Source organism: Meriones unguiculatus, chromosome 14 (assembly GCF_030254825.1).
Source record: "Meriones unguiculatus strain TT.TT164.6M chromosome 14, Bangor_MerUng_6.1, whole genome shotgun sequence".
Classification (NCBI taxonomy): domain Eukaryota; kingdom Metazoa; phylum Chordata; class Mammalia; order Rodentia; family Muridae; genus Meriones; species Meriones unguiculatus.
In genome coordinates, this window is record NC_083361.1 from 35,097,500 (window position 1) to 35,109,347 (window position 11,848).

At 48.4% G+C, this 11,848-nt stretch overlaps 2 protein-coding genes across 3 annotated transcripts; one reads left to right on the forward strand and one right to left on the reverse strand.

The window, feature by feature from the left end:
• Nucleotides 1-3,070: 3,070 nt before the first annotated feature.
• Rpl28 (ribosomal protein L28) lies at nt 3,071-4,833 on the reverse strand. The gene is made up of 5 exons (XM_021657298.2): nt 4,693-4,833; nt 4,286-4,374; nt 4,068-4,191; nt 3,435-3,553; nt 3,071-3,206 (listed from the first exon to the last, which is right to left on the reverse strand). Exons 2-5 carry the CDS (start codon nt 4,364-4,366, stop codon nt 3,117-3,119), a joined length of 414 nt encoding a protein of 137 aa, XP_021512973.1. The 5' UTR covers nt 4,367-4,374; nt 4,693-4,833; the 3' UTR covers nt 3,071-3,116.
• Nucleotides 4,834-6,282: 1,449 nt separating this feature from the next.
• On the forward strand, nt 6,283-11,407 carry Tmem238 (transmembrane protein 238). Of its 2 annotated transcripts, XR_009585500.1 has the most exons (3): nt 6,283-7,820; nt 9,863-9,958; nt 11,305-11,407. XR_009585500.1 is itself a non-coding variant. In XM_021657321.2 (2 exons), exon 1 carries the CDS (start codon nt 7,283-7,285, stop codon nt 7,811-7,813), a length of 531 nt encoding a protein of 176 aa, XP_021512996.1. In that variant the 5' UTR covers nt 6,693-7,282; the 3' UTR covers nt 7,814-7,820; nt 11,305-11,407. The 2 variants fall into 2 exon arrangements, 1 of the variants encoding a protein (XP_021512996.1); XM_021657321.2 differs by lacking the exon at nt 9,863-9,958 and having other exon boundaries at nt 6,693-7,820.
• The last annotated feature ends 441 nt before the right edge of the window (nt 11,408-11,848 follow it).

Consider the following 11,848-nt stretch of genomic DNA (forward strand, 5'->3'; position numbering starts at 1 on the left):
AAGTATGCTGAGCCAATACTAGTTGAAAAACAACAAAAAACCCTGACAATTTTCCCTCTACATTTGGATCTCTGTAATGTGCTCAGTGTTAGGACAAGGACCATGGGTAGGGTGTACAGTACAGGTTAGCTCAGCTGACCTGGGTCACTCAGACACTGTTCATGCAAAAAAAAAAAAAAAGAGAGAGACTGCTCTGGTCCTTAACCTGCTGGAGATAACTGAGTCCTTGGCATCTCTTGCTGGTAAATGAATCTGAGCATAAGCACCGTATCAATTTGCCTTCTGGGGAAGAAGACTACCTTGTGTAGGTGCTTTCTACCTACTGGCTCCCAACTCTACAACTCCAAGGTGTGGGTTAATCAACCCTGGTAAGTTGTTATCCACAGATGCTGAGAATTGTGTTGTTTCCTGTGTGACTCCACTAGTTGTCTGTGGTATATATAGAACAAAAACTGGAAGGAGTGCTCATTCATTGGCAAATATTTGCTGAGCACCTCTTACACACCACTAACTAGTAGATCCTGGATGAAGTGCCAAAGTTATATAGTGGCTTCATTTCATGTATATATATATTTGTGTATCTGTATGGCTGTGTGTGGGAACAAAAGTGCCCATAGAGCCCAACAACGTTTTTCCCTGGAACTGGTGTTACAGCTGTGAGAAGCCCAATAGTTCCTGAGAATGGACCTTACTAAGCTATTCCTCCAAGTGCTCATGAGCATTCTCATTTAAGTATGGAGGCAATTGTTGAGCTAATAAACTACAAATCAAGCCAGGTGCAGTGGCGGATGCCTGTAATCTCAGCACTCAGGGAGGCAGAGGCAAGTTGATCACTGAGTTCAAGGCCAGCCTGGTCTACAAATTGAGTCCAGGACAGCAAGGGCTACACAGAGAAACCCTCTCTTGAAAAACTACAGATCAAAAGACAAGTACAGGTGAGCCTCTTACTAGTTCTAGCTGCACAAAAATCCCACCTCCATACCTGAAGACTTACAGCTGAGCCCTGCTCAGCCATGTAAGGAAACAGGTATGTCATGTGATTAACCTACAGGGCACTGTGTAGTATGAAAGACTGAATTTTGTGTGATAGTGCAAACTGTATTCCCAACACTGAAGCAGAGACAGCCTATGTCCATGCCATCAAGGAAAGGAGCAGCACACACATTTAAACATCAATCACAGCTGGATATGGTGGCATGCAATGAATGCCAGGGCATAGGAGGATCTCTTAAGTTTTGAGATCAGTCTGGAGTGAGTTCCAGGACAGCCTGGACTACATAGACAAAACCTGAGTCATTATAATAGATAAAAAATTAAGCTCAGCAGTGGTGGGATATGCCTTTAATCCCAGCTCTAGAGCTAGTTCCAGGACAGCCAGGAACAGAGAAACCCTGCCTTTAAAAAAAAAAAATACAGCAGAGAGTGTTGGTATCTTTAATCCCAGCACTTGGGAGGTAGAGGCCAACCTGGTCTACAAAGAAAGCTAATCCAGGATGGTCAGGGCTCTTGTTATACAGAGAAACCCTGTCTTAAAAAAAAAAAATTGGCTGAACCACTAAATTGTCCCCTTAACCTTCACTGTGGCATGCATATGAATTCATGGACACAAAGCAAGGTGTTGCCACACAGCTGTACTGGACCCCTAGCACCAAGGTTGGCATTAAGTTGGGGTTGCTGCCTTCCAAGCACCTCCAGGTTTAATTGGACTGTCTTAAAAAGGAATAGAGAGAGGACATTGTCCTCCCCTGACTTCTATGTATTTACCACGTAACAAATCCATGTTATGTATACCCCAATAAAAATCGTAAGAAGTTAGTTTAAAAACACATTACTGTGGGTAATAGTGGTACACCCCTTTAATCCCAGCAGAGGCAGATGGATCTGAGTTTGAGGCCAGTCTAGTCTAGAGAGGGAATTCTAGGAGAGCCATGGCTGCAGAAAAACTGTCTTGGAAAACCCAAAACTTAAGACTTCCTGTGAATAAGTCATTTGGGTGGCCCTGCTGGCCTCGTGTGTCTTGGCACTGAGAAAAGAACCCTGAGTGTACCAGCAGGTAGACTTGTAGCTCACTGAGGTGAACTGAGGCAGGCTCTTTAATAGTGTTGAGGGAGATAAAGAGTACCAAGAGTTCCAACAGGATCCCCTAAAATCTGGGTTGAAAATAGTTTAAGCAGGACTGGGGGTGGACAATCTCTATCAGTCCCAGAAGGCCAGCTTCAGCTCAGGCAGTTCTTAGGTCTGAGCAGGGACGAAATTTCGGCAACAATGGTATGGGTACTTTTTCCACGTGTGCCTCAAGTTCTCCACATGAAATGGAGCTAATAGGGTGACAAATGGCCACTCAGTACATCAGCATACTGTATTACTTCCCTCACACTCTATACCTCAACATGCCTATATACCTCAACACGCCTATATACTGGCCTCACACAGTTATTTTTAAGACCGGGTCCTGGGTATCCTGAGAGATGACTAGCCATAAATATTCCTGCCTCAGCGTAAGAATGCGGAGATTACAAGTATAAATGAGATTTGGTAAAAACTATTTTGTTGACATTTCCCAGGGTCAACAACACTCTTGCAGCAGCAGGAAGCCCCAGCTGACACTCAGCCAAAATGGAATATATAGGATTGTCACTGTTTCACAGGTCAAATAAAAGAAAAAACAAAACAAAAAAACCACTTGCCTCACTCTCAAAAGCTTTGTATTAACACACTTTATTCTGAAAGGAGGCACGTCAACTCAAGAACAAAGAATCTAGGTTATCAGAGGACTGAGGGCTGGTTAAGATTCTCAAGCTTAGGCAGATTTCTGACACTGTCAGCTGGTTAGAAGCCTATAAACATTTACCCTCACTCTAAGGGAAAGAAAAGCCCTCTACAACCCTCTTCACTGCCCTGCATCACTCCTTTGGTACCCAGATGGCTCCTGCTTCCTTCCAGGCTGAAGACAGTGTTTTAGATACTTACATAGAAAACATTTAGACTGAAGGGAACTATCACCCTATGCTCCACTCCCCACCTGTCACCACCACCAAAGAGCTACAAAAAAGGAGGCCCAATCAATGGAGATGGTTGAAAAAGTCAGTGGACTCTTTATTGTTTTGGGGGTGTGCTCAGGAGCTCTTGGTGGGGCGGGTCCGTTTCCTCTTCACCACCACAGGCTTCTGGCTTCGCAGGATAGCACTGGCCCTGCGGATGGCAGCCTGAGGAAAGGATAGGGAACTTAGCTCACCAACTCAAAGACCCTGCAACTTACTGCTGCCTGCTACCTAGGCATACAGAGAGGCTGCCTAAGGCTGGGGAATCAAAGGATTCTCCAGTCTAGCCCCAGCTAAGCAGGGTCAAATAGCCAGGCCTGTATCCAGTGCCTCAGGTAAAGTGTCCTCCTTCACCTGCTGCCCTCCAGCTCTAAGGATCCACCCCTTACTCACCATTCTCAGATCAGGGCGGTACTTGTTCTTTCGGATCATGTGCCTGATGCTACTGAGAGTAGCCCGAGCATTCTTGTTGATGGTGGTTCTCACATAAGAAGTGGCGGGTTTTCGCTGACCTAGTAAGAGGAGCCTAGGAATCAGTTCACCTGTGTGGGTGGGCCCTTCAGAGCATCTGCCAGATGGGAACACACAGCCTCATCCATCAAGAGCTTTCTCTCCCTTTTCCAACTGTCTTCCCACCTACCCATTCACTCACTGGGTGACCACCATAGGTCAGTCTCAACCAAAGCCTGTGAAAAACCCATTCCGCTATTTTAAAATCCCAGATATAGCAGCACAACCCTTTAATCACAGCAATCAGTAGGTAGAGGCAGGTGGGTATCTGAGCTCCAGAACAAGCTGATCTATATTGAGAGACATTCTTTAAAAGGAAAAGTAATTTAGTCCGAAAAGAGACATAATTCTACAGAGTGCCCTCAGCGAAGCATCCCTAAGTTTCTCTACTTCTAACTTTAAATAATCATCTTACATAGCTGGCAGGTCAGAAGGGCAGGAGCTTCCCTGGCTAACCCTCGACAGCAGGGATGCTCTGGGCCCTAGTAAGGAGGCCTGTTGTTTGCAAAGGCTCACCGGATCTGCGTTTCATGACCACCACGACCCCTTTGCCATCGGCCGCGGGCTCCACTCCTACAGTCTTGCGATGAATCAACCCATTGTAGCGGAAGGAATTGCGGGCCTTCAGATTATTGGGCTCCTGAAGAGGTGGCAGAAGATGGCAAATTACGGCACGATTTGAGAATGTCCCAGAACTCAGGAGCCAGAGTGCCCCACCCATGGGCCCCACTTACGGTGCTGTATGTCTGCTTGTTCCGCTTGATCAGGAAACTGGAGCAGTTCCGAACGACCATCCATTGCAAATGGGCGGACATGTCGACGGCTGCAGAGAAACGGGGCACGTGAAAAGATGTCAAGCAGAGCAGCAAGCCATGGCTAGGCGCCTAAGTAAATGGGAGCAAGCACCGACAGAAGACAACGAGCAAGAGCTCTGCCAGCCGGAATGAGTGACGAAAGGAGGCAGGCCGAACTAAAGCGGGCACGACGGAGGTGGGGGCAGGAAAACTAAAGCTCCACTTCCTGCGGCGGAGACGAGGGCTACAAATGGCGCTTGGGCACAAGGAGAAAAAATAGGCTGGGAGGTGGGGGCGGTGGGCGCGTGATGGCGGCCACGCGGGACGGACATAGCACTCGCACTCACCTCCTCACTCTACGGCGGCCGGAGACGGAAAAGGAAACCCTAGGGGCGGGACGTCGCCTTTAAAATGGCAACGCATTTCCGCTTCCTCCCTGGGCGCTCCCGAAGTCGGCCGCCCAGCTTCTTCCCGTCCTTGGTTTCCGCCTCGCACGCCGTTCGGGAACCTTCGGAAACTTCGTTTGGCGATCAGGAGGCGAGTTCTCGCGGTAGAACGATGAGACACCGTGGGCGCTTGGGAAGTTTTAGGAGCTCCGTGACTGGCTTTTCGAGTGGTTCCAAGAGCAGAGGCCCCGAGACCTATTTCTCAGCCGCATCACTCTGATCTATTCAGTTAGCATTGGGCACACAGTGGGCACTAGATAAACATTTTGGAATGTTTATTTAGTGCCTAGTTGATGTTTATTTAGTGTCTAGTTGATTTCTAGTTTATTTAGTGCCTAGTTGATGTTTATTTAGTGTCTAGTTGATTTCGAACTCGGATCCTCCCGCCTTAGCTTTGTGGCTGCAAATACTGGCGATTCCAGAGCTGCATCATTACGCCAGGCTTAAACACTTATTTTTGTTTACTTATTATTTTCTATGCATTGGTGTTTTGCCTGAATATATGTCTGTGAGGGTGTTGGGTCCCCTGGAACTAAAGTTTCAGACAGTTGTGAGCTGCCATGTGGGTACTGGGCATTGAACCTGGGTCCTCTGGAAGAGCAGCCAGTACTCTTAACCACTGAGACACCGCTCCAGCCCAAATTTATTTACTTTTCATTATGATGTACAGGGGTTCTGTGTTCACCTGTGGAATAATAAACTGATCTCCTGGAACTGGAGTTACAGGCAGTTGTGAGGTGCCACATGGGAACTGGGAACCAAACCCAGGTCCTCTGCAAGAACAGCAAGTGCTCTTAACCACTGAGCCATCACTCAGACTTGTTCTTTAAATGGATGCATGAACTGTTTTAAGCTTTGCTATGGCATGGAGTCTTTGGATGGTTCCATTATTTTTTTGTAATCACTCAACTATCTTCCCCCACTAACCAATGGACCATTTTCAGACTGCTCTAAAATTGCACAGCTCCATCTTTATTCTCTCATTCCTGGTTCGGTCTATGCAGAATTACTCCATATCTGTCCTCTTCAATATCTGGCTGTCCAGACTCACTTTGTAGACCAGGCTGGCCTCAAACTCCTAGACATAAGCCTGCCTCTGCCTTCCAGAGTGCTGAGATTACAGACAGGCATGTACCACCACACCCAGCCACACTCTTTTTTTTTTTTTTTATTAAATTTTTATTTTTTTACATTAATTACATTTTATTCACTTTGTTGTATCCCCGTTGTAGCCCCCTTCCCCCTCATTCCTTCCCAATCCTATCCTCCCTCCCTCACCTCCTCCCATGCCCCTCTCTAAGTCCACTGATAGGGGAGGTCTTCCTCCCCTTCCATCTGGCCATAGTCTTTCTTAATAAAAGAAAGGGACAGTGTTTTCAAGATAGGGTTTCTCTGTCTCGTCCTGGCTGTCCTGGAACTCGCTCTGTAGACCAGCTTTATAAAACTATTAGCATTTGTTAATTATGCATAAAGTGGGTTTATGTGACATTTTCATGTTATATAATGTATTTTGGTCATACAGTCCCTTAGCCCACTGCAGTTAATCTGTGTGTCTCTGTGTGTGTATGCGTGTACGGCTACATCTTCCATCATCCTGAGTTTTCTCCAACTCTGAAACCTTAACAGAGCTGTCTTGAAGTTTCCCACCGCAGGGGAGCATGAATTTGTCTATGGGCAGATGCATGGAAGATCTGGGCTTTCCTGGAACAGCTGTTGGTTCCCTTAAGTGTTCCACATGGGTTGCTCCAACCATTTCCCATGCCGCCTCCCATCTCCAGAGTGCCCTGGCCATACCCTCTAAATTCTCTTGAAGTCAAAGCCTTTTTCAGGGATCAGCTTCCACAGAAGAGAAAGATCTTTTTCTAGAAGCATCTATCAACAAAAAAAGCCATGGTGGGGTAAAGTTTGTTATTTTGGGTTTTGTTGTTGTTTGTTTTGAGACAGTTTTCTCAGACAGCCCTGGCTGTCCTGGAACTAGCTTTGTAGACCAGGCTGGCCTTGATCCCCCTGCCTCCTGAGTGCTGACACCAAAAGCGTGCTTCACTACAGTCCAGCTCTAGCTGTGCCCCAGAGAATGTTTTTGTTTTGTGCAGGGCATGGAATCAAGGCGTCGCCCATGATAAGCAAACATTCTACCAAATGAACATCCCCAGCCTGTCCAGTATTGTTTCTGATCCCCATTTGGGTAGGCCTCGGGAGGCGGACACTAAATAGAAACAACATCAAGCCATCCTCAAGTTATGCCATCCTCAAGTTTGGCCATAGTCATCTGGCTCTCCTTAATGGAGAGGGTCATGCGCTAGTGCTCCCTTCCAGATCTCTAGAGCCACACAGAGCCTCACGCGGGCACCAGATCTAGGCTGTGAGCTCCAGTCCAACTCAGGTGACCATTCAAGAACTGGGCACACCTGGCGCTGGGCCCTAACCCCGCCCCGGGCAGCCGCACCCCGGACGCTCTCGGGGAGCAGGCGGCGGCGGGCCACCGAGGGCCATGGCGGCGGCGGCACCGGTGTGCGGCTCGCAGGCGTCCACGGCCGGCGCCGCGCCCGCGCCCGCGCCCGCTCCCGCTCCCGCGGCCGGCCTGGGCCGCTGCCGCATGGCGCTGCTGCTGGCGGTAGCCTTGGACGTGGCGGGCATGGCGGCGCTGCTGACCGGCGTGTTCGCGCAGCTGCAGGTGCGCGGCCGCGACTTCGGGGACCTGCTCATCTATTCGGGGGCGCTGCTGGTCTTCTTGAGCTTGCTGGGCTGGATCCTCTGGTACACCGGCAACATCGAGATATCGCGCCAGGAGCTCGAGCGCGACTACGGCCTGCGGCCCTCGGCGATCGCCCGCCTCGCGCGCAAGCTGTCCCGCCGCTGGTCGGCGCCCGCCACCGCCAGTCCCCGGGGGACACCGGGTCTCCGCGCCGCGCACAGAGCGGCCCGCGCGCCCCAGCCGGCCGCCCCCGGCTCCCGCCGCGTGCGTCTGCAGCTCGCCACGCTTGAGGCGGGGCCCGGAACGGCGGGCGCGGGCAGCGAGTGAGCCTCAGGTGAGGACACCTGGGAAGAGTGAGAGATGGTGGGGAGACAGGCTCGTCGCGGAAAGGGGAGACCGGAGTGGAGTGAGTCAGAGATAGCAGAAACACTGAAAGATGGGTGGGACAAGGCTAGGCGTCCCGGCACACCCTCCTTCCTTTGCTCCACGTGCAACAGGCCTCATCGCATCCTCTCTCTGTACCCAGTTCTCTGAGATCATTACTGTTACTGTACAAGAAACCCCGAAAGTAGGTGCCACTCTTGCCCGGGCGACCCAATGTGAAAGCGGAAGAGCTCCATTTGTACACACCGGTAGTCCTAAGAAGTCAGAGGCGAAGAACCAGTGGGCATGGAGGGAAGGAAACCACCCTTGTTTTTTTCCCTTTCTCTGTTGTTTGAGACAAGGTCTCACTGTGTAGCCCGGGCTGGCTTGAAACTTGGGACACACACCAGGCTGTTGTTGAACTCACAGAGATCTGCCAGACTGCCTCCTGAGTGCTGGGATTAAAAGCATGTGCCACCATACCTGTCCCTGTGTGTGTGTGGGGGGGGGGGGGGGGGGGCAGAGGCTGTATGAAGGAGGGTGTCAGATTCCCAGTAGCTGGAGTTATAGCAGTTTTTTGAACCCTTGACATGGGTGTTGGGAACTGAACTTGGGCCCTCCGAAAGAGCAGAAAAAGTACTTTTAATCATGCATCTCTCTAAGCCCCCAAATTTTATTTTTTAATTACATTTACTTGTGTATATGTGGTTGTGGGTGTGGGTGGACTTTTGTGGCATCTCTTCTCTCTCTACCATGCGGGCCCCAGGGCTGGAACTCAGGTCATCAGTCTTGTGGCAAGCACCTTTGACTGAATGAGCCATCTTGCTTTACCTCTGTATTCTCCTTCGTAAACGCACTTCTCTTTTCTGCCACTACTCAAAGACCTGCTAGGGTTCTCTATTGCCCTCTCATTAAACCCAGGCCACTTGCTGATTTGTGGAACCTCTGCTTTTTAGTTCCCTTTCTTCCACATTTTATGGGCATTTTTATCTCTCAGACCATAGACAGACAGACAGACATCCTTCATAACCAGGAGATAGTTTGGGCAGGTAGGTCGACATATGAATAAATGGATGGGTTTGTGGATGGATGGGAATGATTGAATTTGTTTCCTAGGTGGCATTTTTGTAAAAGAATTAAATCCTAAAAACCTTATGTGTGTCTGTGCACGCGCATGGGCATGCATACTAGTGAGTACCCCATGGTGCATCTGTTAAGGTCAGAGGACAACTTTCCTGAATGGGTTCTGTCCTTCCACCAGAAAACATAGGTTGTCAGGATTACATGGCAAGCACTTTTACCCACTGAGCCACCTCACTGGCCTGAGACAGTCTTAATTCTCTTCTGGGCATCCGTAGTAATACTAATTTTATTCTGTGCTTTATGAGTACTAAGAATTGGATTCTATGTTCTATGGGCCGAGTGAGGAAACTGATTTAAGAATGAACAACTGGGACAGTGTGTGGCTCAGTTGTAGAGAGCTTCTCTAGCATGCCTGAAGCCCTGGGTTCAATTCCCAGCACCACATAAAAGCAGACATTGTTGGGGCTGGAGAGATGGCTCAGTGGTTAAGAGCACTGTCTGCTCTGCCGAAGCACCCAGGATCAATTCCCAGCACCTACATGGCAGCTCACAACTGTCTACAACTCCAGTTTCAGGGATTCTTAGTCTTCATACTAATGTACAGGGAATAAGATAAAATTAAAAAAATATATATTACTAGACATTGTTAGGCCAGGTGTGGTAGTTCATGCCTTTAATCTGATCACTCAGGAGGCAGAGGCAGGAGGATCTCTGTGAGTTCAAGGCCAGCCTGTTCTACAAAGATTGTTCCAGGACAGTCAGGGCTACACAAAGAAACCCTGCCTCAAAACAAAACAAAAAGTAGATATTGTTGGTTATCTAACCCCTATAATACCAGAACTCAGATGGATCACACCAAGTTCAAGACCAGCCTAATGTATGTAGTGTGTTCCAGCCAGGGCTGCAAAGTGAGACTCTGTTTCAAAACAGCAAAACGGGCTGGAGAGATGGCTCAGAGGTGAGAGGACCAACTGCTCTTGCAGAGGACCTGAATTCCATTCCTAGAACCCATATGTCAGCTCACAAGTAAGTGTCTATAACTCCAAGAGATTCAATGCCCTCTTCTGGCATCTAAAGGCACCAGGCACACATGTGGAACACAGATATACAAGGAGGCAAAACATTTATACACATAAAATAAAAAGCATTAAAAAGAAAACTACAGACAATATTTAAAGACTGACAACTATTTATATGTGAAGCATGAACAAATGCTGGATTTACAACATTTGACATATGCCAAAATAACCATCTGTAGTGAAAATGGCTCTTGAAGATCCTTAACACTACTCCGAAGCGTACATTTCAGTGGGCTTCAAAAAACTTGAACTTTGACACATAGGTACGCTATAGTAATGACAAATCACATGGGGACCAAAATCCACACATGGGTAAATCTTTTTCTCCTCCTCCTTTCACCTAACATGGTCTCATTATATAACATAAGCTGGCCTGGAGTGTCTTATATATACTAGGCTAAACTTTAGTATGTGGTACTCTCCTGCATTTTAAATGCTGACGTTACAGGCATGTAACAAGCTAGGTTATGTCTGGCTTGGTTCTTTTTGGTTTGGTTTTCATTTTATTTCATTTTGCTTTTAATCACATTTATTGTGGGTGTGTGTGCTCTGGGGTGTGTATAGATGTCAGAGGGTAACCAGTGAGAGTAGGCTCTCCCCTCTCCCCATAAACTTGGGTTTTCAGGCTCTGTAAGCTGGCAACTTTACCTGTTAAGCTATCTCTTCAATCCCATGGTTTAATTTAAAAACAGGATATCATACTCTGTAGCCCAGGCTGGGCTCAAACTATACAGTCCAGACTGGCCTTGAAGATCCTCTTTGCCGGGGCTGGAGAGATGGCTCAGAGGTTAAGAGCACTGGCTGTTCTTCCAACTCTTCCAAGAGTTCAATTCCCAGCAACCACTGGTGGCTCATGACCATCTCTAAGATCTGGTGCCCTCTTCTGGCTCACACACAGGCAGAATAGTGTATAAATAATAAGTAAATCTTTTTTAAAAAATCCTCTTTTCCAGGTGTTGGGATACCCCCAGCTGTTTCTCCCTTTATCCTTGCCTGTTTTCTCCATCTCTGTTTATCTCCCTGTCCTTGTGACTTCCCAGGTCTGTGACTTTGCCTCTGTCTCTATGCCTTCTCCTGCCACAAATGCACCTATTGTCAGTGGATTCTGGGGAGTGAGAAGCACATTAATTTGTGCCCACACACCCTAGGGGCTCTGCAGCAAGCAGAGGGAGGTCCAGGTGAGCTTACTCAGTGAGGAAGGGGCTCCCTGGCTTTTCATGGGACAGGATGAAATGAAAGGACAGAAGAGGAACAATCTTAAGTAGCCACTAACCCCACCTTTTCTTCCCACAGACACCCTCATCCTCAACCTGACGAGATGTGCCGCTGCCCTGTTCATCACTTAGCCCCAGGAAACCCAACTGTCCCCTCACTTGGATAAATGTTTCAGTTTGGAGCACTGCTTGCCTGTCTGGTTAAAGGCCCAAACTGGCAAAGGGGGGTGATGATGCAGAAAAATGCCAGGCCAAGCCACCTTTGTTCTTGGTGCCTGGGGGTATAGGATTTCAGCTCTTCACTGGCCTTTCACTAGGGGCACCTGGAAAGTAAAAAGAAGGATCGTGAGTGCAGACCCATCTACCCATCCTAGACTTCGCTAGGGTAGTTTGGATCTTCCAAGAAGAGCAGATACAGGGTCACACTGAGTTTGCAAGATGTTTACTGTGCGGGGTGGTCCTTACAGAGGGTGGCGTGGATACAGGATGCCAGCAAGACTAGAAGGGAGAGCAAATTGGACAGGTTGAATCTGTGTGAATACAACACGCTTCCAAAAAAAAGGCTTGGCCATCAGGGATTCTGGGAGCTGAAGTCCTAGCTGGGTGATGGCCACACTCTTCTA